General features: G+C 44.5%; 1 protein-coding gene across 6 annotated transcripts in view; it reads right to left on the bottom strand.

Annotated features, from left to right (window-relative positions):
• Positions 1 to 26,851, bottom strand: part of TANC1 (tetratricopeptide repeat, ankyrin repeat and coiled-coil containing 1) — an 88,943-nt gene that overhangs the window by 46,426 nt on the left and 15,666 nt on the right. For 4 of the 6 annotated variants that reach the window (XM_064155382.1, XM_064155331.1, XM_064155356.1 and 1 more), the window contains exons 2-3: positions 18,994 to 19,068; positions 954 to 1,157 (exon numbers count right to left, since the gene is read on the bottom strand). In XM_064155382.1, the coding sequence (XP_064011452.1) occupies positions 954 to 1,157; positions 18,994 to 19,054 (265 nt within the window). In that variant the 5' untranslated portion in view covers positions 19,055 to 19,068. The remainder of the gene's footprint in view (positions 1 to 953; positions 1,158 to 18,993; positions 19,069 to 26,851) is intronic. The other 2 variants (XM_064155347.1, XM_064155365.1) reach the window with 2 other exon arrangements.

The raw sequence follows: 26,851 nt of genomic DNA, 5'->3' as shown, positions 1-26,851 counted from the left end.
TGTGTAAGGCTCCTCTTCAGCACACAAATCACTTGTAGCAAGAGTAGTGTAGAACACTACTCTGTGACTCAAAATGTTTATGTGAACTGTCAAAACCAACTCAGAAATTATTTAAACATGAAGTGTGTTGTTTTTAAATTCTGAAAGGGAAAAAAACCCCTATGAATAGGCAACCTGAACTAACAATACTTTAATACTTCTAACAAACTTTATTTATCACCCTTTAGCAATTCTTTGAGCAACTTCTTTTATGCAAAAGGGGTAATTAACAAACGCATTTCTCGGTGCTGACAAAACCCAACCTTTGATATTCTGTGTTCCTAGATCTCACAGACTGTACAATAAAGAACCTCAAAACTGTTGAGGAAAAGAACCTCAAAACTGTTGAGGACATAGGAACATGGACAATTTCACTTGACGCTCAAGCTGTGACCTGAGTGAACCCAAGTGATGCTAGCGTGCTGGAATGATTTCTATGTGAGAATGCTGATAAAAAGAGAACCAGATGGAGCACCTTATTTAGCCAGGCTCACACAGAAGCATGAGGTCATTACTAAGGATACAACTGTTGAAAATTAACAAGTTTCTTGTCACCACTTCAGCAGCAATTTATCTGCTAATACATTTAAGTAGGTAGCAGGAAAATAAATGAACTACTAAAGCCACAAATAACATTCACTCTTACACAGTCACTGGTTTGCATCTGTCTTCCACCTACCTGATAAATACATCATAAATAACCAGTTTTAAACACATCCAGACATTTCAATATAGGTATCTGCAATACCTGAATAATTCTTTGCCACTTGAAATAATATATCTTATTCATCACCAGTTAACTTCTTTACCTGGCAGCATGCCAAAGGCATGTTTCATAAAGTTAGTATGGTTTCACTGTGTATCAAAAGCTCAGTTCAAGTGTGATTTTTAGTAGCTGATCAGTTTCCTTTTACCTGGAGACTTTTTGTTTGCTCTTGACTGCATCAAATAGGACTGGCGTGGCAGCAGAGGTGAGGATGGCAGGGACATGGAGACTCCTTTGGCCAAGTTCATTCTGTAGGAGTCGTTGCAGCCCAGCTGATCGACCACAGGGAAGTCTGCATCGTGGCCAGGTGTGGCTGCGACCTGGGAGGTGTTCTCCAGGCATGAGTCACCTGCTAAAGACACAAGTTTGTCATCCCTTCGGTAAAGCACCAACATAAAAAGCAGAGAGCTGCACTGAAATATGAGTATTTAACACAGGAAAATGTGTTTTTCAGCAACAAGTCAGCCTGACTTCTGCTGCGCATCCAAGTGACCACCAGAAAAATTGTGCTAGTTTGAGCCTAGCTGGGATATTTTAGTGAGTGGAATTAGATTATAGGCTGTGAAAAGGAAACAATGGTGATGCCTACTGCACTCATAGGCTTGTACAAAAACAAGAACCTACATATAGATAACAGAGTTGCTCTTGGGCTCTGGCTGCATGAACTTCTCCTTCTAACCTGCTAATCCTTCTGCTTCCTAACCCCCCGGGCCAATTCTCCAAATTCACCTTGAACATAAGGCAAAGCCTGGGATAAGTGTGATGGTTTGAGTGTTACCCACAACCCCACACACTTTGGAAATCACCCAGATTAGACTCAGCCAGCTCTGGAAATTTGAATGAAGCTTATATTTACATCTTAGCACAATACACAAGCAGATATTTACAGTATATACAGTTATAGACAGAAAAATACAAGGTAATCCAGAAACACAACAGCCCTCCCAGAAACCTGAGTCCCCAGGAGGGGCTCCCAACTGCCCTTCCACCTTCTCCCATCCCTCTCTACCTTACCCCAGACATTGCCTTGTGCCCCAAGGAAGAATGGAGGGTCAGCCAGGGGGGTTAGGAAGCAAGGGGATTACAGAGAGACGGAGGGTGAGGTTAGAGAGAAATGCAGCTCAGGCTGTGCTCAAACTCCCTTATCTATGTTTTTACTCTTGCTCTTACACATCTCAACGAGCCTATGAATGAAGCAGACATCACCATTGTTTTCCTTTCACAGCCTGTGATCTAATCCTTCTCACCAAAACATTCTAGCTAGCTTCAAACTAGCACAATAAGGTAGAGAGATGGAAAGGGAGTAGAAAGGTGGTTAGGAGCCCCTCCTGGGGACTCTGGTTTCTGGGAGGGCTGTTGTGTTTCTGTATTACTTTTCTAACTTGTATATTTCTGTATATATATTGTAAATATCTGCTTGTATATTGTGCTAAGCTGTAAATATAAAGCTTCATTCTTTAATTTCCAGCTTGGCTGAGTCTAGTCTGGGTGACTTTCTTAAGTGTGAGGGGGGCAGGTAACACCCAAACCATCACAAAAATGTAAATACACAAGCAAGAAAATGGTTTATAGAGATGTAACAGAGACAGCAAGAGGGAAGGAAGATCTCACCTTCAGTAAAGTAAGTACTTTTCAGATTTCATCCTCCTTAGAGGTAAACCTGAGTTTCCCACAGAGATGAAAGCATTTTTAGAGCTGAAGGGGTATTTTTTGATCACTGCAATATCCTGAAATCAAGGCAGTTGGAATACAGTCTACCAAACTTCTTCAAGGAGGAACTGGGTTACCCTTTGCACTCATAGAATCAACCAGGTTGGAAGAGACCTCCAAGATCATCCAGTCCAACCTAGCACCCAGCCCTATCCAGTCAACTAGACCATGGCACTAAGTGCCTCATCCAGTCTCTTCTTGAACACCTCCAGGGACGGTGACTCCACCACCACTCAATCCAAAGGTGGATCACTAAAAGGTACACTCACAGATAGCCAGTCTAAGCTTGATTTTTTTCTGTTTTAAAACTGAGAGGTCCAGTTCTGTGCAATTTGACTGCAGCAAGAATTAATTTTTTTGGTAAATGTAAAGGAAAACAGAAGCTGTTGGTTCATGCCATAGTAAAGTGGCACATCAAAACAGGGAAATACTGTCCAAACAGAGAAATTTCTTGCTGGTGCAACAAATGTCACTTCAGCTAAATCAAGAATTTGTTATCAAAACAACAGAAGAATCTATTGCTCACAGTAATGAGTCAAAGGCAGCAGAAACTCAAGTTTAAAATGCTAGATTTTTCTCCTACTCAGCTGATGGAACCAGAGCTTGAAAAACTGAAGTTAACAACTAACTACAGCTTTTTTCATGAACATCCAATCTAAGGGACTGCCAAATCATTCACAAGAGTTACTGTTGAATTGCTATGGCCAAAGATAAAAAAAACCCAGCCAAACAAAACTGATGCAAAGAAGAAAGAGAATGCCAGAAAGCTTCGGTGCCAAGCACGTATGCAACACACCAGCATGGCTGAAGCCCTGGAAGCCAAAGGGCAACAAGGAGAAAGACCAGCAAAGGAAGATACCTTCTCACATGCCAGTCACTCCCACCAGGTTTATTTTTGCACAGTAAGAATCATAGTATCAACCAGGTTGGAAGAGAACTCCAAGATCATCCAGTCCAACCTAGTACCCAGCCCTAGACAGTCAACTAGACCATGGCACTAAGAGCCTCATCCAGGCTTTGCTTCAACACCTCCAGGGATGGTGACTCCACCACCTCCCTGGGCAGCCCATTCCAATGCCAATCACTCTCTCTGCCAACAACTTCCTCCTAACATCCAGCCTATACTTCTCCCAGCACAACTTGAGACTGTGTCCCCTTGTTCTGTTGCTGGTTGCCTGGCAGAAGAGACCAACCCCACCTGGCTACAGCCTCCCTTCGGGCAGTTGTAGACAACAATGAGCTCTGCCCTGAGCCTCCTCTTCTGCAGGCTGCACACCCCCAGCTCTCCTCACAGGGTTGTGCTCCAGGCCCCTCACCAGTTTCCTTGCCCTTCTCTGGACACCTTCCAGTACTTCAACCTCTCTCTTGAATTGAGGAGCCCAGAACTGGACACAGCACTCAAGGTGTGGCCTGACCAGTGCTGAGTACAGGGGCAGAATAACCTCCCTTGTCCTACTGGCCACACTGTTCCTGATCCAGGCCAGGAAGCCACTGGTACACTTGGCCACCTGGGCACACTGCTGGCTCATGTTCAGCTACTATCTACCAGCATCCCCAGATAGAGAGTTGGCCTTCAGCACTCAAGCGTGTTTAGTTTTCTTATCTTCCATGCATACTTCCAAAAAAAAAGGGAGAGTTAAATTGACAACACATTTTTTACTTCTCTCAAAGGGTTAGGTTCTGAAAGAGTGTGGAAATTCATGGCATGCAGTTCGTGCTGCCTGTGGTGGGATGTGGCAGCAGAACAGCTGGTAAAAGCCAAAGGCAACAATTGAATGACAACATAACAAACCAAAACATGGCTTTTGTAGAGCCACGTTTATCTGAAAGTGTTTCCAGCAGTGTTGGACTGGCTGATCTTGGAGGTCTCTTCCAACCTGGTTGATTCTATGATCAGCAAAGGTGCCTATATTTAAGGTTAGAGGGTTTTTTCCCTAGCCATACCATTTTCCACACGAGAGCTATGTATCATAAGTGACCTTGAGGAATGCTGTGCTAGATTTAGACTTTTCTTAACAATTCATAACTATAAAACTTTCTTTCCTCTGAAGCCAGCTGAACTACTACCTTCCATAAGTTCTCCTCTCTGTTCAGACAAAGTTCAGAAGCACTGATTTTAAGGGAACAACTCTACTTTCATCAAGTCAATATGAATCATTGTATCAGTGAAGGTTGGAAGGGACCACTAGGATCATTCAGTTCCAAGCCCCCCACCATGGGCATGGACATCTCACACTAGATCAGGCTATCTAGAGTCTCATTCAGCTTGGCCTTAAACACCTCCAGGGATGGGATTTGACCACCTCCCTGGGCACCCCATTCCAGGGTCTCACCACCCTCACGGTGAAGAAGTTTTTCATAGTGGAAGTTGGAAACTAAAAACTGAGTAACTGTAACTTTATTCCAGGTTCATCGCAACTATTACAGGAGTATAACTATTGATTTAATATCCTGAGAACTAGGAAAAGCAGCTTCAATGTTTCAGCAACCTGGCTGCAGCACACTGTTGTTAGGGGTGGGGGGAATACAGCTTAAGGATATGGCAGGGGGTTTGGAACTAGATGACTCTTGTGGTCCCTTCCAACCCTGACTGATTCTGTGATTCTATATATTTAAAATAAAAAGGCTAAATATTTGAGACACACTAACCACATGTATGAGACTTTTGGGAAACACCAAGATACCTCCATTACTGAGTTTCCACTCCTTTAACGTGGCAACCAAGAGGCTAAGGATTTTGTTTCATAGAGCAACCAACCAGGTTGGAAGAGACCTCCGAGATCAGACAGTCCAACCTAGCACCCAGCTCTAGACAGTCAACTTGACCATGGCACTAAGTGCCTCAGCCAGGCTTTGCTTCAACACCTCCAGGGATGGTGACTCCACCACCTCCCTGGGCAGCCCATTCCAATGCCAATCACTCTCTTCTAACAACTTCCTCCTAACACCCAGCCTAGACCTCCCCTGGCACAACTTGAGACTGTGTCCCCTTGTTCTGTTGCTGGCTGCCTGGCAAAAGAGCCCAACCCCACCTGGCTACAGCCTCCCTTAAGGTAGCTGTAGACAGCAATGAGGTTTCCTCTATTCCTTTAACAATCAAAACTCCCCCGAGGGCTGGTTTTAAACACAAATGTAACATTAGGTTTGTTATGATTTATTACTCAATAAAGTACATGTGAGCTTGCTTCAGAAATTGTTGGATGAGGCAGAGAGGAACTTGTGATATTCCATTATTTCCTTTGGACACAAGCATGGTAATGCAGCTAACTCCAGCTAGAAAATACTGCTGTTCCTGTCAGCTTTTTGCTAGACACGTTGCCAAGGCTGAAACGGGGAATTTGTGCAAGCATTCTATTCCAGCTGGAATGCCAGCGAGGGGATGCAAAAGACACAGCAAACAAAAATTACCTCCTCCCCTCCTCCAGGGTTGGTAACTCCACCTACAGTTCCCCCGGTTCTGTTTTCCCTTTTGACTACCACACACACACACACACACAATCAGCGTTTTAACTCATTGCCTTCTTAGCAGGCTTTTGGAGTCTGAGTTAATTTTAAGTTTCTCCTCCTCTATTGCCCATGAAACGTTACACTATGGCAGAGAGCTAGGTGGGGCTCAGAACTCTGCTGGTGGGACACTAATAACTAAGTTCAGATTACCTGATCAGGGTAATCTTTTACAGGCTCTATCTATGCACCCATGCACCTTGGCAATTTTTGTTAAGCAGGACTCAGACTTTTTCATGGTGCTGATCTCCTGCTAGCAGAGGTATAAAGCTGTGTTTTCATGACTCAGAGTCTGAGAGCAGTAGGACTTCAAACCCAGAAATCCAAAATACCTACCACAGGAATCCTCCTTTTCCATCACTTCTTTTCCTAACTTTGTAACAGGTATTTGCTTCCTGTCACTCCTATACCCACACTGTTAAGATTAAATAGCTCTTTAGAGCAGCAAAATCACACCCTGAGAAAACCCAACTCAAACTAGCTTCGATCTGTGAGGACACCACAGCCTCAGTGCCCTTGGAATGTGTTTGAACAGCAGTGGATTCTGCTGAAGCAGAAAAAAAAAGAGGCACATTTTGCATAAAATATGGGAGGCTGCTATGGAATAGCAAACAGCCACCAGAAACAAATCATTCCAAGACAGCAGAAACTGCTCTGTTGCTTCTCCAGGCCCGTTCTAAAAGCTATCAGCTGAAGACAATGCTAGCTGCCAGACTAATCCCACATCTGCGACCTCACCAAACATCAGCGACAGGCACAGAAGGGAACCAACAGAACCCACACACCCCAACTCCCCTGAGTACTGCCCCAGCCACAGAATCATAAAATCATAGAATCAACCAACCAGGTTGGAAGAGACCTCCAAGGTCATCCAGTCCAACCTAGCACTCAGCCCTAGACAGTTAACCAGACCATGGCACTAAGTGCCTCATCCAGGCTTTGCTTCAACACCTCCAGGGAGGGCAACTCCACCACTTCCCCTGGGCAGCCCATTCCAATGCCAATCACTCTCTCTGCCAACAACTTCCTCCTAACATCCTGCCTGTACTTCCCCCGGCACATCTTGAGGCTGTGTCCCTTTGTTCTGTTGCTGGTTGCCTGGCAGAAGAGACCAACACCCCCCTAGCTACAACCTCCCTTCAGGTAGTTGTAGATGGCAATGAGGTCACCCCTGAGCCACATAGCTGCAGGAGGTCTGGAAGCAGACCCTGTCTCTAGCTGATACTAGGACGAGGCTCACCTTTACCAACCCCATCTAGCAGAGTCCCAGCAGGAGGAAGAGCTGCTCTGGGGTAGGTGAGGACAGCGAGATACCGAGTTCCCACAGAGACAATCCACTTCAGCTGTCAAAGCACTTGCCTCACACACACGACTCTACAATAGGCTTCTGCAGATGACCTCTATTTCTTGGTCCCATAGGCTAAGTGAACATACAAAGTGTGTCACATCTGCAGTACAGTGTGAAGGGAATAGTCACACAAGGAATGTTATTTATGGCTGGCTATGGGTAAATTACAGCTGATAATGTGGGATAACAAGCTTCACTTTGGATCACAGGATCACAAGATATTAGGGTTTGGAAGGGACCTCCACAGATGATTGAGTCCAACCATCCTGCCAGAGCAGGACCATAGAATCTAGCTCAGGTCACACAGGGCTTGAAAGTCTCCAGAGAAGGAGATCCCACAACCTCTCTGGGCAGCCTGTTCCAGTGCATTGTGACCCTTACTGTAAATAAGTTCTTCACATTCAGGTGGAACTTCTTGTGCTGTAGTTTATGCCCATTACCCATATGTACTCCTATACCCATATATTTAGATCATCCTTTCCTAAATCCCTGAACCCATCATATGTATTTAGTTTACCCTAATCCTGCACCTGCTATGTCATCTGAATTGAGCTGATGACCCAATCTACTCATCCAGCTTAGACCTAAATTCCCACAAAACTTAGGCCTGCACTTATGAAAGGACAGACCCAAAGTGAACAAGCTTGTGGGGTCCACAAAGTAATACATTATGCTTGCCACACAAGGCTCTGATACTAGGGAAATCACACTTTGAAATATTTCAGCTAACAGAACAGTAATTTACATTTACATGACATTCCTTGGTCTCTACCCCAATGTAAAGCAGACAAACAGCACTTCTGGAACAAGAGGAGGTTGATAATGTCAAATTAAAACATCAGGAAAGGTCCTGTGAAATTCTGCTTTCTTACTTTTGAAAACTCTTGAGCTGCACATCTTCCACTGCCAAACAGCCTCTGCACAAAACAGTTTCACAAGCATCAATCAACACCAGAGTTCTCACCCAATGGTCAAAGTAACCATAGGAACAACTTAATAGCTTTAAAGCCACACAGACAGAGCTTTGAGAGTGGAAATCAAATCCCAGTGTAGTTGCACCTAGGGATGCAACCGAAAGGCATAATCTGATTAACAAATTACTTGTCTTTTTTTCTTCCTTAACATACAAAAAAAGATACAAAGATGACTAAAGTAATGATTTTGGAGAGCTTAATATCCTAAAAGAGAACTTGAACTTGAAGATTAAACTAATCCTTCTATTGAATAGAGAGGATAACCAAAATGAAAACCTCTACATGTCAGTATGTCAGTATCCAACACATCTAACTCTCCATTCAATACATGCTGCCTGGAAACCAGAAGAATGCTAGCATGTGCAAACTAGAGTTGGGTGCAGGTGTTGGAATTGAGATTATCTGAACATGAAGGAATAGGATTGCAACCTTCAGAAAAGTGAAACCTAAGCCAAGGAGTGGAAAAGTCTGAACACTGAAAGGAAAACATCTATAGACTGACAGAATGAGCTAGGTTGGAAACGACTCTATACACTGGAACACAGAAGGTTTCACCTCAACACGAGGAGAAAACTTCTTTCCAGTGAGGGTGACAAAGCCCTGGAACAGGCTGCTCAGAAAGGTTGTAGAATCCCCTTCTCCAGAGACTTTCCAAACCCACCTAGATGCATTCTTGTGCAAACTATGCTAGGAGATCCTGCCTTGGTGGGGATGGTGGAGTTGATGATCTCTGGAGGTCCCTTCCAACATCTAAAATTCTGTGACTCTGTGTGATTTTGTGACCTTAAAGATCATCTAGCTCCAACCACCCTGCCATGAGCAGGGACACCTTGCACTAGCCCAGGTTGCTCAAGCCTTTACCCAGCCTGGCCTCGAACCCCTTCAGGGTGAGAGCATCCACAACCTCCCTGGGTAACCTGTTCCAGTGTGAAGAATTTCTTCCTAATCTGCAGTCTAAAAATCCTGAGGCAGCTGATTTTGCCTTTTTTTTCTTCCTTAGTCTTTCTACTAAAGTGAAATAGAAGACTCTTAACCCACTTTAAAAAAATATATCTGATAGAAAACTGTGTCATAGGGGAAGAAATTCTGCAGTTCTGCCAAAGATGTTTGATTTTAAAAACAATTAAAAAGGTGCTAACACTATAGGATCCTATTGCTGAAGAATGTTCCTGGCCAGCACCATGGGCTGAAGTGCACCGACAACACCTCCCAGACAAGTGAGAGCTTGACTCTAACAGCCAGCTCTGACCAGAGCGTGGCCTGGAAAGGAAAGCAGTGAACAAAATCTGCCATGTAAGAGCTGAAAACGTTGTACTTTTACAGTATGTTTGGGGCAGGAGGCTAGAAGGGGGCAAAAACCTGGATGCCACTGCCTCGGCAGTCCTCAGAGATGCCTCAGCATCCAGAGAAGACAAGGCAGGCACCAGTACTGCCTATAAAGAGAGGACAACCAGCTTCAAATCTGCTGGCTGGCTCAGCCTCAACCTGCACTCACCTTCTCTGCCTGCAAACTGCCATGGCACTGCTTCTGGCACAAAGGAATCACCACGCTGTCAGCCACCAATGTTCTGCCCTGGTCCAGAACTGTGGGGTGGCAGAGCAGAGGAAAAGGCTGCTCAAGGAGGCTGCAGAGGCTCAAAACCAGCCCTGGGAAAGCATGGTGCAGCAGTTCTGTGGTAGCTTCTGCACACAGCCATCACTGAAACTCCTGCAATATTCTTCACAGAATCTTCGTCAGCAAAACCTTTTAAAGTCATCTTTTAAGCTATTAATCCACTGCTATGTTAGAGCAAAGACAGTGGTCTGAGTTGAGATGGACACATTGACACAGGGAGCGTGCAGAAGATTGTAAGGACAATAACTGCTGCTGGGGTGTTTTGTTAGCTGCTTTACACAAGGATTCTGTTCTCTCCACATCAAGCTCCCCATGATACCTCTCAGACAGCTGCTGAGTCTGAAGAACAGCACAAGAAGCAAACTGTACCGAGTGACACGCTGGGGGAAGCGCTGTGAAAAGACAGAGAGTCTGCAGAGAGGGACACCCCAACGTTCAGATGTGCTTACAGGCTGCTACTGACAGGCCTACTAAACTTTATCCTGCTTTATGGGATGTGCTTCATCCTATCAAATGTTCATAGAATCAACCAGGTTGGAAGAGACCTCCAAGATCATCCAGTCCAACCTAGTACCCAGCCCTAGCCAGTCATCTAGACCATGGCACTAAGTGCCTCATCCACGCTTTTCATGGACACCTCCAGGGATGGTGACTCCACCACCTCCCTGGGCAGCCCAATCCAAATCACTCTCTCTGGGAAGAACTTCCTCCTAACATCCAGCCTAGAGCTCCCCTGGCACAACTTGAGACTGTGTCCCCTTGTTCTGTTGCTGGTTGTCTGGGAGAAGAGACCAACCCTCACCTGGCTACAGCCTCTCTTCAGGTAGTTGTAGACAGCAATGAGGTCCCCCCTGAGACTCCTCTTTTCCAGGCTAAACAACCCCAGCTCCCTCAACCTCTGCTCATGGGGTTTGTATTCCAGGCCTTTCACCAGCTTCATTGCCCTTCTCTGGACACAACTTGTTAATAAAAGATGAGAGACAGACAAAGATGAGAGACAGACAAATTCAGGAGGACATTGATGAGTGGGAAGAAGAAATTAGTTGCATGGCATGTGAAAAGCCACACAGCTGGAAAGTGCTTTCCAGAAACAAAGCATCAACATGCCCAAGCAGTAAGAAACTGTTTAATGATTACCAAACCCAGTGGTTTAATACTTTTAAATCTATTTTTCTTTTATGCTCCATTCCCATCCTATTCATCCAGTTCAACAGAACTGACAGGCAGTTGTGGACAGACCTCTGCAGCACAGTTCAGTGGCTGTGTATGAGGTGCTTTGTTTTAACTGCAAAACACTGACCATTTGCTTTCAAAGGATCTGTGTCTCTCAAAACTAAAGTGCTTGCGTGCCTGCATGTATCTGCAGGTACACAGCCAGCCCAACTTAGCAAGAGGGCAGTCTAGGAGGACAGAAGGTTCACCAAGTGATCTACTTAGGGTTGGACTTGATGATCTGTGAGGTCTCTTCTAACCCTGATGATACTGTGTGATACTTGAGGATGCCCTGGCTTGCTGCAGAGGGGGTTGGACCCTCAAAGGTCCCTTCCAACCCAGACCATTCTATGATTCTCTGATCAGTCACTGCTACCAGCACTAACTGGGAGCTGAAGGAAAATTGACAGCAAGTGCAGTCAGTCAGCAATCAGCCTTTTGGGGCAGCAGAAGAGGCTTCTGGCATAGAAAATACAGGCCGGAGGGAAGACCAGCATTTAATTGTTTTGCTCAAGACCCTGGAGAGACCAGAAAAAGGGAGAAACTAGGCTGGAATGGGAAGAAACCTCATTATGGCCTGAGTAACAGAAGCAGTGAAGTGCATTGAGTGAGAAACAAAACAAGTAAAGATGAGAATAAAAGGTCCAAACGGATAACCTTTGCCAACTCTGCTCGAACTTGACATTATTTGCTCACTTTCTGGCATTTATTTCTGAACTCTGGATTACTTTTTCAGTACTCAGAATGTTTTCTTGTAGTGCTTACTTAAAAAAAAACCACCTACATAAAAAGAACAGTAATCCATTTAAAAAGAAAATATAGTGGTAATTATTTGGGTTTGTTTGTTTATAGGTACAGGGGATGCAGCACTGGAATGAACTTCTGGGATAAAGACATTCACCACATTAACTATTCACTGCTCAGCAAAAAAGAAGAGTTAAAAGTCTTAAATAGCTGTCAGCAGCTGCAGAAAGTGGGCAAAGCCATGCAGAATAATCAAAACCAGCTCCATATTTTAAGCATGAAACAATGCTTCTTCTGTTGCAAGATATTTTTAGAGTAACAACAAAAAGTCAAACCGAAGCTTTGAAGTACTCCACTACATGTTCAATGTCCCAGCTAGTGGATGTGTATTTTATGCACCCACAAAGCCCCTTTGCACTTAAAATTCAAAGCCCTAATAACATAAAGAGAGAGTCTGGAGAGAAGAAGCCAATTAAATTTGCATATTCCATTTTAAAATGCAAACTTATTTTATGTCAGGATTTTCAAGACAGAAGGGTAAATTAAGTTCTTGATGCCCAGTTTCAAGCATGTTAGATAGAGCTGTTTAATGAGACATAACACAAGAAAGGTGGGGTTCAAAATATGCATTTAGCTAAACAAGTTCAGAGGAGAGTTGGCACAAAGTTTCTGCTACAGGGAAACAACTCTGAAAACACTCAATGCTAAAATAATTATTAAGTAGTTGGGTCTTAATAAAAGATCAGGCCTTCTGGCACAGCAGCTTCACTTCTATTTTAAAGTAGCAATTCAGCTGCCATTAGCAAGCAAGGAAAAAAAAGAAGTGTCAGTGAACGTAAGCAGATTTCTGTGTCTCGTTTCCAAGTGCTGCACAAGTGCTGCATGTCAGGCTTTTAACAGCAGCCCGTGCTAATAGGGAAGGGGAAGAGAAACCCAGGAATGGCAGAATGTGATACAAGCCATCAACAGCTCACACCTTGTGAAAGCAATTCCATTTTCCAAAGGGAAAGCTAAAGATAACCTCAGTATCTGATGATATGTTAAAAAAGAAGGGAGGGAGGCATTTCAAATCCACAGATTTTCACCCAACTTTAGTGCAAGAAGCTGGTAAGAGCAAAGCATACAAACAAAATAATCAAGAGCATGCCAACCCAGAACAGAACATAAATATATCCATTCCACCCTAACACTCCAAACTCTGTACCACTCACACTTAGGTCAAAGATACTTTTAGAGAGACACTGGAATGCGAGAAGAAGGAAAACCAAATAAATGAAGTCTCCAAAGTGTGTTGTGAAAAATTAAGCCTGAATCTACGAGAAGGATCCAACAAAACCCAAGACAGGTCTATTAACATGCAGCTTTTCTGTAGCCCAGATTAAAAGGTCTGAAGGCAGTCACTTAAAGTATGATGCATATGAATTCAGAAGCACTTCAGCACCTTTTGTGCCATCTTCCAGAAATCAAACCCACTCATCTGATCTCTCCAGGTTCTCCACCTTTAAAGCACTAGGGTATTACTTTCTCCACGTTATCTTTTTGCAGGCATAACAATCTGCCCTTGTTATTTAAGCACTACAGGAACGTCTAACAAGCTTTTAAACTGAAAACTTAAAGCCCCAACTACTTACCACATTAATTTCTACTGAAATCAGTGAAGTTTTCCTGCATACTGTGTACTACACTTGATGCTAAACTTCTGGTGGGGTTTAGTGGAGGGAGAACACTGCAAACCAAGCACAATACTTCCATTATTCATGTTCCTTCAGGCCTGATATTGGGTCAACAGAATGACAATGCTCACGCTACCAAAAAGCCATCTCAAGTAAACGAGCATGTTCAGTAGAAACAGGATTTGCTTTTTAAGTTGCTATGCATTACAAGGCTTCCATGCTGAAAGGTCTTTTGCTTCCCAAGTGGAAAAAAAAAAAAAGAAAGGCAAAACAGATTCCCAGAATGCAGGCAAGTTGCTGCCTTTAAGACAGTTAAAGAAAACAAACATAATTACATACTGGAAAGCAGCTGGCAGCATACAAAACCAACAGGAAATATTAATACAAATCTCTCTCTGAAGCATTTTTAAGCATCAGGAACAGTCTGGCCAGTAGGATGAGGGACGTTATTCTGCCCCTGTACTCAGCATTGGTCAGGCCACACCTTGAGTACTGTGTCCAGTTCTGGGCCTCTCAATTCAAGAGAGATGTTGAGGTGGTGGAAGGTGTCCAGAGAAGGGCAACAAAGCTGGTTAGAGGCCTGAAACACAAACCCTATGAGGAGAGACTGAGGGAGCTGGGAGTGTTTAGCCTGGAGAAGAGGAGGCTCAGGGGGGACCTCATTGCTGTCTACAACTACCTGAAGGGAAGTTGTAGCCAAGTGGGGTTGATCTCTTCTCCTAGGCAAGCAGCAACAGAAGAAGGGGACACAGTCTCATGTTGTGCCGGGGGAAGCATAGGCTGGATGCTAGGAGGAAGTTGTTGGCAGAGAGAGTGATTGGCATTGGAATGGGCTGCCCAGGGAGGTGGTGGAGTTGCCCTCCCTGGAGGTGTTCAAGAAAAGGCTGGATGAGGCATTTAGTGCCATGGTCTAGATGACTGGCTAGGGCTGGGTGATAGGTCAGACTGGATGATCTTGGACGTCTCTTCCAACCTGGTTGACTCTATCATCTGAGTAACTGAGGAGAGCTTCTACTACACCAATCATAATTAAGAAGTACTTTTTTGTTCATATTCTGAAACTTATTCTGTGTATTCAGAGTGCATGTGAGGAGGAAGCATGAGAGTGGTGAGAGCCTGGAATGGGTTGCCCAAAGAGGCGGTTAAGGCCCCATCCCTGGAGGTGTTTAAGGCCAGGCTGGATGGGGCTCTGGCCAGACTGATCTAAGGTAGGGTGTCCCTGCCCATGGCCAAGGGGTTGGAACTAGATGATCCTTGTGGTCTCTTCCAACCCTGACTGATTCCATTCTTTATAGTATCACCTCATCATAGGCACAGGTGAGACTTGCAGGTAACCCTGTAGAACTTGAGTTTGAACAACAGTCTTCTGGCTTTCATTTCTGGAGTTCCTCTGACACTAAGATACCATTCTGTGCTGCACTCAAGTTAAAAGTTGAACTCCCTCCCAGAGAGGCCAGAGGCAGAGAGTCTCCCAGTGACCACAAGAGGTGGATTGAAAAACCTCAAGGCAAGGACTGGAAAACATAACAACCCACATCAGCTATGGCAACAACGCAGAAGAGAAAGCAGAAACAAATTTCTGAGGCAAAGAAAGACAGAGTAGAAATAAAGACAAAATTATCTTACATCTAGAAAATAAAGTCCATTAGCAGAAGAAAGGCAAAGGCTAAGGAAACAAAATGTGTGCCCTAAGCACAATTCGCAAGGTGAGAACTACACTTAACACATTCCCATCAGAAGGACCAAGTCTGCCACTGCTTACTAGAAAGATACTTTATAAAGAACCTCTAAAGCACCTGAAAACTCTTTCTGCCTTGACACAAATAATACCTATTTAATGACAATAACCTGAGAAGGAGGAGGAAACATCAAATTTTTACTTTGTTTCTGAGGCTGAGTGAAAGCCTTGAGAAACAAAGGGAAGCTGAGAGTAACCGCTGTCCCTTTCCAGCTCACATCACATTCCAGGACACAAAACCTGATGTTCCTGTATGTCCTCTTCCTTCTTGCTTCCAAACATTCACAAAATAGGTTTCTGTTACTACTGGTGACATTGTTCCATCCAAAAGTGAGATTCTCACCTTCCATCTGATTAGGGAAGAAGCTGTTTCTATGAAGACCTTCCAATGGTCTTCAGCACAGCACTTCAATCTCTCTCCCACAAGCATTAATACTGATACCTGCCACCCTCTTTTTCAACTCGTTCAACTCTGAATTTAACATATTATTAGACTTTAACATCCTCAACAGCTGGGATTCTAAACTGTTATGTACATCTTCAGTTCCTCAGCCCTTATGTCAGGGTTAAGGAGGAAAATGTAGCATTAAAACCCGCGCAAGCTATTTTTAACGAACAGCTCTCATTCTGTGCCCTTTTAACCCTGTTGCAGACTTTTTAATGCTACAGCTGTGCCTTCAATCCAGAACGAACCCCATTCCTGTTTGCAGTGGCTCTGCAAGGCTGACAGATGTGAGGCACAGCTCATGCACAAACAGGAAGCTCCGCTCAATCCAACAGGAACCGTCCCGCTCGGCTCTGAATTGCGCACACTTCCAGGCCTTCCTTTGGTGCAGGAGCAATCCCACGGGCAGCAGGGTTACTTCAGTTTGAGAATAAGCTATTTCTGTTTAGCCTAAATCTCTTCTAGCTTGACTTCTGTGGGAGTGGAACAATCACAGCGGCCAGGACCGAGCTTTCGGGAGCTCCTGCTCCTCAGCTGCAGTTCTGCACCTCAAACTATCTCCTTTGCCTGCTGGGATGCAAAGGCATGGGTGCACAGAGCACCTGAGCAGGGGTCTGCAGGCACCTTCCTGCTGTCCATTCTGAAACAGATTCCACTACCCTCTAGCTGTCCAGCACCATTCCTAAACTGGGTGTATGCTGAAAAAAGGTCACGGAAGTCTTCCTTATAGCTTCAGTCTGGCTTTACCGAGCTGCACTCTACTTCCTGCTACATTCTGGAGCTCTGAAAAGCCTGAAAACCTTTTCAAAACAAAACAAAACAGATCAAATCTGTGTGTCCACCAAGCCAAGAGAAACATCTGACTTAACTACTGCATTCATCTGAAAGGGTGGCTGGAAGGATGGATGTTTCCACACTAGCTGTCTCTCAAGCCAGCTTCCAGCATTGTATTTTCACTCTCCTCGCAGCTCTTCAGAATAGTAAATTTGAAGAGCTGTTGTTGCCACTAAGGACCTGAAGGGACACGAAATTGGGCAACTCTACAATTAGAAAAAAAGAATAAAATTCCATTTCTCATTGTCTGGAGTTTAAGGACCTGGGAGAAGATGAGGTCTGCAAAGGCCAATGGTCTTTGCCTTGCTTCACATCCTCTCTAAAGGCTGAGAAGCATCTTAAGGCTGAAAGAGCTGGAAGGTCCCTTGGAACAAAAGAGAAAAACCAAAGAGAACCTTACAGGAAGTCCTGGGTGTAGCCCAGAACGGAATGTACACATTTCAAACTTTTCACAACATCTTCCAATACAAAATAAGCCAAAATCTCTGGAATCTACAGCACAAATTAATTACTTCCTCCCAAAAAGCAGCTCCTGCACTCCTCCTTACTCTTAAGTTTCACCAGCCAGATATTATTTTCCAAATAATGGCTTCCACAACATTCAATTCATATAAAAAACAACAGAATCCAAAAAACCCTGAACCAAGAATGAAACTGAAAAAAAAAAATCCCCAACTTCCCACACTATGACACTCCTCTTGGAGTTAAGAAATACACTGATTTGTAAAAGCAGAGGGAGAAAATCCTTTCTTCTGCACACATTAATCCAGACAGATGTGAGGAGATCCTAAAATGAAAAGCTATGTGTTTGCTGACCTAAAGGAAACAGGCTTCCCGAGCTTCAGATTTTAATCAAAGCCTGGTCAAAGCTCTGTTCCAAACGGCCTCATTTTCCTTTTGAGCTTAAACCAATTTCCAGCCAGTATTCTAAAGAAAAATGTACCAATGAAAGGCTCACCACAGGAATCTTTAGCACACTATGTTTAAACAACTCCAGCTGGTAACTTCAGTCAGCCAGTACACCAAAAATTAACAAGGATGCCTTTTGCCTCGCTCTGCCATCGCTTCTGTGCATCTCTGATCTAGAGTCAGTGTTTTCTCTTTTCAGGACAGCTCTCCTCACCCTGTCACTCAGAGAGAAACAGTGGCAGAATGCAAACTTCAGAAGACCACAAGAATGTCCTGAAGAATGTACTACCTGGATTTCCTGAAGAACATATTACCTGTCAAAGGAACACAGAGCTGCTTCCTGCAGAACACCACTTAAAATGCCTCCCCCTTGTAAAACTCTGTGTAAGTTGGCGTAGTTTTAAAAGCTGCAGTGCAAGAGGTATGGATAATTTGGTTGTAAAAGAAAACAGGATTGCATGTTTAGAAGTTCTGACAACTGTGAGTGTGGCAGGCTGTGTAACGTTCTGTACTTAACACATCCAAGGAGTAAGTGTGCTTAACATTGTTTCTATTCTGTGAGTATTGCTTTCTGTTGCCAAAGAGCACTGAATTCTCTTCCAAAGATAATTTAGGACCTAACTCAGAAATATCAGGTGCAAAATCACAGCAACAGTTGGAAGTGAAAAATGGGACTGTGAAGAAAAGGTACCTGTCACTCAGGTCCGTCAGCTTTCCACAGTCACTGCTCAGCACGACCTGCACAGGGCAGGCTGGTTTAACACTCGGCCACCACCCCTACACTTCTGTGACCATCACTCCTCAGAGAGAGCACTGCTGGTCCTCCTCTGCCCTCCAAACTGGCAATTACAGTTCTCAGTTACCCTTTTTATTTTCCACAGGCAAGCAGTGGCCTACTGAATCTATGGTTAATATAAAATAAGCTTTATTTTTTGGAAAGTAACATTTGATGATGATTAATTCTACCTTCAAAAACCTCTGTAAAGCAAAACCTGGAAGGTGACAGAATTTTGATAACCAACTTCTCAGCACATTTATTTGCAATATATTTTTTCCTAAATACATGAATAATAGAACTGTTTTGTCCATAATGCATAGATTTGTCTTTCACAGTATAGCTGAACAAGTAGTTTAAAATATACTTCTGAACCTCTGGATGTGTTTGGGCTGGCAGGACTAAACACACAGCCTGCTCTCCGTATCTCCACGGTCAGCACCAAGGGCAGGCTGCAGCCATCAATCCCTCCAGGCAGCAAACCAGTGAGGAGTGCCCTGGAACCACCTCCCAGGAAGGCTCAGAGCTGCCTCCTGTGCTCTGCCCAACACAGAGTGAGGGCTGTGGACTACAGACCTCCTTGCACCTGGCCTCAGCATCAGGAGCCACCTGGTGCCCCAAGATGGGGCATCTCTGCTGCAACAGAGTTGTTAGATTTAGAATGCACAACTCATCTACATTGGGAAGAATTTGAGTAATATTCATACCTGAATCTTTCTTGTTCCCTTTTCCACCCTCTCGACTCTTCTTTAAAACTGCCTTTAGCATTTTAAATGTTGCTCCTAAAAGAAAACAGAAACAGAAATCAATGCCACATGAACAGCATCCATTCACACAAAAGCAAACACATTTAAGTCAGTATCAATACAAATAAAACAGGCAGGCAGAAGAAACATTCAGGTAGTTACATTCACTCTTGTATGGTAGGTGGGTTAAGGAAAGTCCTGATGCACAAGGAATGTTTTAATACTTGAGCTAGGCAATTAGAAGTTCACTGTCTTCTTGCACAGGAAAATGCTCCAGCATTCCCCACGTTCCACATCTAATTAAGGTTGTAAGGCTAAACCCGTGTGAGTTACTGTAAGAGGCTGTAGGGAAAATAAATCAGAAGAAAAGGCTCACTCCTGACCAGAGTTCATCTGCTGGGGAGGCAGCCATTGGTTAGAAACCCAGTCAGCTGGAAGCCCCCAGACTTCAGGAGCACAGAGCTGAGAGGTGCCAACGGGACACGGTATCAGCACACTACTGACCAGCAGGGACAAAGCTGCCCAGATGCCCCACAGCACTGCCCTGCTGTGCCCGTGTGCCTGCACACCCATGCCAGTGAACACACCTTCCTGTCCTCCACATCTCAGATCTAACCATCACCACCTCAGCAGCAGTGGCAGACTCCAGAAGATTATTAATTAGAAGACAAGTAGACCTAGGATATAAACCTGGAAGAGAGTTAAGTTGTTTCAGGTAACCATCTTCAGTCAGGACATGAGACAGGCTGAAAGAGTTGGGGCTGTTCAGTCTGGAGAGGAGAAGGCTCTGAGCAGACTTTACTGCAGCATTCCAGTATCTGAATGGGGCTACAAGAAAGCTGGGGAGGGACTTTTTAGAGTGTCAGGTAGTGATAGGAAGAGAGCAAACTAGAAGTGGGTAGATTCAGGAAGAAGTTGTTCAGCATGAGAGTGATGAGATACTGAAACAGGTTGCCCAGGGAGGTGGTGGAAGCCTCATCCCTGGAGGTTTTTAAGGCCAGGCTGGATGGGGCTCTCAGCAACCTCATCTAGTGTGAGGCGTCCCTGCCCATGGCAGGGGGGTTGGAGCTTGAGGTCCCTTCCAGCCCTGACAATTCTATTCTATGACTCTGTGAGGAAAGTGGAATGAGAGGAATCATGCAGGGCACTCCTTTCTTAAAAGGAGCATCTATAAATTCTGATTTCATTTGTTGACTGAAAAATTCCAAAGATGTCTCATTTTAGGGAATGTGAAGTACAGAACATGCAACAAGAAGGACAAAAGAAAAAAAAAAAAGGAGCAACCTGACCATGCTGTTTTATGTAAGGGATTTTCTGTTGATTTCTCATGGCAAAGTGTAAAACTTCCATCCAAAAAATATGGATTCTTCAGCAAGTTCACTTCTTTTTTTATGAAGTAAAGCAGAACAATGAGTAAACAGAGATCTTGAGCTTCAATGAGTAACCTGAAGCACACACATCTAACTCAAACCAGCAAACTGGGAGGTTTCCAGAGCCTGTTTTCCACCCCGTGCAGGAATTCTCAGGCCAGCTCTGCAGAGGCACAGCTGGGCACACCAAGCTGGTCACCTGGCAGGGACACACCTCTGGCAAGCTGACTCCTCAGTGGCACACAGCACAGAACCGACAGGCAGGCAGCCAGGACATCATCCTGTGTGCTCTGCAGCCCGGGCAGAGGATCTGCTCAGGATTGCACACGGAGAACAGGCTCTCTGCCGATACCATCGCTCTGCAACCTCAGGAGCCAAACAAGTTCTGCAGCACTCGTGGGTGTTTCCCCAAGAACCTTACCTAAGCAGCCCTCTCCAGCTTCAGCATTAAAAACACTTGGAAAAGCCCTCAAGAACACCTCCAAAATTTGAACCACAATCTCTATGTACTCATCACTGAGTATCCATCATACTCTGTAGGCAGCGTGCTCACAGAGCGAGTCAGTTGTCCCTGTATCTGATCAGCAACACAGAAAAGGCTGGATTGAAAAGAAGTGGTTAATGATGTTCCCCTGAACATCCCAGTTTGCTGAAAATAGGAAAAAGACTCCAAAAATTCAACCACAAGATCATGAGAAGGAAAAACTGAATGCACTTTCTGTCATCTTGCACTGCAACAGCTTGTCCAGAGAAGCTGTGGAGTCAATCCTGGAAATATTCAAAGCCAGATTGGATGGGGTCTTAAGCAGCTTTGTCTAGTGAAAGGTGTCTCTGCCCATGGCAGGGGGATTGGAACTAGATGATCCCTAAGGTGCCTTCCAACCCAAACCATTCTGTGAAGTTGTGGAGTCAATCCTGGAAACAGCCAAAGCCAGACTGCATGGGGTCTTAAGCAGCTTTGTCAAGCAAAAAGGTGCCTCTGCCCATGGCAGGGGGACTGGAACTAGATGATCTTTAAGGTGCCTTCCAACCCAAACCATTCTGTGCTTACTCATTTGTCTGAGTCAGATACACCACAGCAAAAAATCTCCCACGATCAACTAGAAAAGCCTAAAACAGAACAACCTGAACTAAAATTCAGCTGCATCCCTGCTTCCTCACTTTGGAATACCATACACTTCATATTCCCCAACAGCCACTTACTGGGGGAATGAGAAAGCCAGCAAGAGCTAGACCTCCACTCTCACTCATCATGTGCGCTCACAGCTTCCCTTTTCCCATGACTTACACCTTTTAGCTTTGCCAAGGGAAAAAAGAAGCCCTGCTCCCTTACTCAGCAGCTTGCACAGAAAGCAGTGACATGGGAAGACGACAAGTCACGTCCCCAGCTGTGTTGTTAGCCAAAAAGAATGAGAGACTCGGACATGGTCAGCATCCACTGGAAAAAGGCCCATCTGATGACAAGAGAAAATAAGCCACTTATGAAGTTGTACAAAGATCAACTCTGCCAACTGGATCCCAGCTTATGCTGAACACATTTTAAAATGGGTGCTACCCTCAAACTGGTCCAGCTGTTTGTCTTCGGATCCATGACAACTTCCACACAACTGCCTTAACCCCAGAGCACAGAGGAAAGAGGTGGAAAGTCCCTTACTTAAGAATGTGTATGATCAGCTTGTTTATAAATGAGGGACTCCAAGAGAAGATTGGGGTTTGAAGATACAAATGCTGGGCTGTGGAAAGAGTTGGGAGCACAAATGCAACAGTTTGCCTCATTCCTAACCTCCTACAAATTCACTTCACTAGTCAGGGAATCCCCTATGAAAAATAAAACTACATGGGGGAAAAAAAAATTAAATCTCATGCTGTAAATTTCTCTCAAAACTCCACAACCTCCTTTCTTGACTTTCCAACTCTAGCTACAGATGCCAACATCAGGAACAAGATGATCCACAGCTTTTGTTTGCCTGTTTTCCATCCCTCACCCATCAGAGTGAGTTATTTTCAATGACCTACCCACGAGAGTTCATCACCTCTGGAGAGCCCAAACCCTTTGGCATGTAACCACCTCATCTAATGCCTATGAACCCCACATTTCCTGCTTCCCCAAGCTGTGGTGTTCAACCTCTCATTTAAATCCTGAAAAAAAACCCCAACAGTTGGCATGTATTTGCAAAGGAATGAAGGGTGGGATGTGTTGGTCATTGCATCACCTGCACAGAAGCGTTCAGGACTCACCACCTTCCAGCGTGGGATTTATTAAAGGCGCACTTCAAAAAACACTCTGGTTTGAAAAGTGTATTTTGTAAATATACCAAGATTCAGTTCTAAGCTTTCCAGAAAGCTTCTTCTAAGGCTTTTACTGCCTTTAAATGCGTTAAGAATTTTGGTGTTCACACAAAGTCTCAACATTTCCTTTTTCTGGCAGATTTGAATGTCTTTAGCTTGACTGCATTGTTCAAAGGAGGAAAACAGAAGCAGTAAAAATGCTTGCAGCAGTAAGGTGTTACTGATGTAACAGAAACCAAATCAAGGTGGTAAGTAAAAGAAATCCTTTAAAATGATTACATCTTGGGTCATCAATACTAACATTTTACCATAAAACAAAGGGCATATTCCCAGATCTAAGATGTACTTCAGTGTGTTCAGCAGGTCTTGAGAGGTTCTTCTCTCACTCTCTTTTGCCCTGGTGAGACCACACCTGGAATACTGTGTTCAATTTTAGGCTCCCCAGTTCAAGAGAGATAGGGACCTGATGGAAAGAGTCCAGCAGAGAGCCAGTAGGATGACTGGGGGACATGAGCATCTCCCTATAGAGAGAGACAGAGAGCCCTGGGGCTGTTTAGTCTGGAGAAGACTGAGAGGAGATCTGATCAATGTGTACAAATATTTGAGAGGTGGGGGTCAAGTGGCTGGGACCAAGCTCTTCTCAATGGTCCACAGCAGTAAGACAGGGAGCAACAGCTACAAATTGGAACAGAAGAAAAACCACCTCAACATGAGGAGAAACTTCTTTCCAGTGAGGGTGACAGAGCACTGTGTGCTAATTTGAGCCTAGCTGAGATATTTTAGTGAGAGGAATTAGATTATATGCTGTGAAAAGGAAACAATGGTGATGACTGCTGCACTCATAGGCTTGCTGAGATGTATATAAACAAGAACACAAACATAGATAACAGAGCTGCTCTCTGGCTCTGGCTGCACGCACTTCTCTCCCTAACTTGCTGTCTAACTAACTGTGTAACTAATCCCTCTGCTTCCTAACCCCCCTGGTCAATTCTCCAAACTCACCTTGAATGTAAGGCAAAGTCTGGGATAAGGTAGAGGGGTAAAAGGGAGGTGGAAGGGTGGTTGAGAGCCCCTCCTGGGGACTCTGGTTTCTGGGAGGGCTGTTGTGTTTCTGTATTACTTTTTAACTTGGATATTTCTGTATGTAGCTGTACAGACTGTAAATATCTGCTTGTATATTGTGCTAAGTTGTAAATATAAAGCTTCATTCTTTAATTTCCAGTTCGGCTGAGTCCAGTCTGGGTGATTTCTTAAGACTAGGGGGAGGTGGGTAACACCCAAACCGTCACACACTGGAGCAGGCTGCACAGGGAGGTTGTGGAGTCTCCTTCTCAGGAGACTTTCAAAACTTGCCTGGATGCATTCCTGTGTGGACTACCCTAGGGGATCCTGCCTTAGCAGGGAGGTTGGATTCGATGATCTCTGGAGGTCTCTTTTAACCTCTCATATTCTGTGATTCAAGGGGGAAGTATAGGCTGGATGTTAGGAGGAACTTCTTCACAGAGAGAGTGATTTGCCATTGGAATTGGCTGCCCAGGGAGGTGGTGGAGTCACCAGCCCTGGATGTGTTCAAGAAAAGCCTGGATGAGGCACTTAGTGCCTAGATGACTGGCTAGGGCTGGGTGCTCAGTTGGACTGGATGATCTTGGAGGTCTCTTCCAACCTGGTTGATTCTATTATTTGAAAATGAGAGAAGAGTGAGGGTTACTTTCTTTTGTTTTAAGGTGCTACTTCTGATGAGATGTATTGGTTTTACCAGCATTCAGATGCAAAAATGAAAATAGTAAAATCACAGAAACACTCAGGTAGGAAAAGTCCCTCTGAAGGAATCTGCGCCAGGGGAGATTTAGGCTTGAGGTGAGGAGAAAGTTCTTCACTGAGAGAGTCATTGGACATTGGAATGGGCTGCCCAGGGATGTGGTGGAGTCGCCGTCCCTGGGGCAGTTCAAGGCAAGGTTGGACGTGGCACTTGGTGCCATGGTCTAGCCTTGAGCTCTGTGGTAAAGGGTTGGACTTGATGATCTGTGAGGTCTTTTCCAACCCTGATGATACTGTGATACTGTGTGATACTGTGTCTGACTTCAAGCAGTAAAGAGGTAAATTGTATTGATGATGTCTTCAGTGGACTACATTTAGCCAAATCTAAACAAATTAACTAAAGTTCAACAGCTCTTATTGAACTATTTTTTCTACAATACCCTAAACAAATATGGTCTTTGCCCTTTGCAGTCATTTCTTAGGTGGGAAGATCAATACAGATAGACAACTGACAACTCACACTGCATCTGTTTCACTGCTGCTCACTCAATAACCGAATCATTATTAACCTCACCTAGGAGAGACTCCACATCTCCCCCATTTCTATCTGATGCTCCTAAAAGCTATGCACCAGTTGAAGAGGAGACTGCAAAAGAACACTGAGGTTTGCAGTTTGCTGCTCACTTCTCAGTAGTGGAAGGATGCCCTGGAGCACTATTAAAATACAACGAAAAGAGGTGAAAGATGAGGAAGCGTGAGAAAACCCTCATTATCATGCTAGCTATTAGAATGTGCTTTTGCAGTAGCTTTTTCCCACCAGTCTGGTTCTAGATTTGGCTTCCCAGATGTCACAGATGTATCTACTCCAGCCTGCAATCTCCCCAGTTCTCTGCTAGGCTACTCTTTTACCAGTAATTTCGGCCGCCAACACAGGGGAAGAAATGGTCTCTTCACTTGACTGCTGTCCAAAAATGTTTGGTCAGGTGCCAGATACTGCAGAAATGACTGTTCATTAGTTTCAGAGATTACTCTTCCCCAGCTACTTGTTACTACCCTGAAGCACTGAAGAAACTGGTCTTGCCCTGGAGAAGGCAAAAGCATTCACAAGGCAGAAACATCAACTCCAAAGGTCGTAAGCACCTGTTTGAGAGGACCTGAACAGTTCCAGCCATGACTGGGATGAATAATCACAGGCTGAGTCACTTGCCAGTCTGCACTGGGGAAAGGAGCAGCAGTTGTCAGCAGAGAAGCTGTAAAGTCCTTGAGATTTGCAGCTGTTTCTTTGCTCTGAACCTCACCCCTCCAGCTCTTGTCATTCACAAGACACTGCTAAATTCTTCGAAGCTCCACTGTGCCCTCTCGGTCTCGTTTCATTCAGCCTAGCTCTGTTTTCCCCATTCAGTTTGCCTTTAGGTATCAAAGCAGTGCAGTACCCTCTATCATTCCACTGTCCTTTATTTCTAAATTCAATAGTTTATCTTCCCTTTCTTCCAGCTTTGCAAGACAGGGATCAGTGCAGATAGATCATGCCACAAAATCAGGTTTTGCTTCAGGGGCAAGAAGAAGGTGGGAGGGTGTGGTGAGAGCAGAATAATGAAGGGTGGGTAAGGAGAAGACTCCTTGCTGCTTGTTTTCAACAATAATCCTCTCCTCAACAAAAAGGTTTCAAAAAACCAGTTGGTCCTTCTTTAAGTGGCAGGTCACTACTTAGAGAGGTTTTCTAGAATGAAATAAGGCCTAAAAAAACCAATCCTGGTGAAATCCCACTGCCAGCACCCCAGCCAACAATCCCTAGGGACTAGTGACTGCTGCAGTAGTAGTTTGCACTAAGGCAGGAGTGAGCAAAGGAAAATTAAACAGGACCATAGATCTGTAAATTCCTTGCCTTTGTCATAATGGGCACTTTCATCCCATCTCTCTTCCCATCCTAAATACAGAAAAAGTGACAAACTCCCTACTTTAAAACCAATTATGAAAGGGCCAAAACACAGAGGAAGAAAAACTCACTGCGTTCCAGCTGGCAGAAGTGACACCCTGCACACACTATGTCAGCACAAAATCAGAAACCTAAAACTAGATGAAAACTAGGTCAGAAACTGCCATTGCAGCTTTACCAGCACGCAGGAAATGAAAGGAAGACAACAATCCCCAAATCCTGCCCTAACTCACAGCAATCAAGTCTCGTTTTACCGACCGGCTGTATGCTGAGGTTACGACAACACAGTCCTCTCCACAAAGCATGGAAGATGAGGAGTGCAGAGATAAAATCTGTCTCCAGTTTCTCAACTGTCCTAGATACAGTCCTAATTTCCAGACAAACATCAACAAGCTGCTTGTAAAACACAACCCCTCACTCCCAGCACCCAAAAGGAAGTGCAAGGCAGAACGCATCCATCCGACGT

Source organism: Pogoniulus pusillus, chromosome 2 (genome assembly GCF_015220805.1).
Source record: "Pogoniulus pusillus isolate bPogPus1 chromosome 2, bPogPus1.pri, whole genome shotgun sequence".
NCBI lineage: Eukaryota > Metazoa > Chordata > Aves > Piciformes > Lybiidae > Pogoniulus > Pogoniulus pusillus.
The sequence above is the reverse complement of the archived record's forward strand: the minus strand, read 5'-3'. Positions and strand labels throughout refer to the sequence as shown.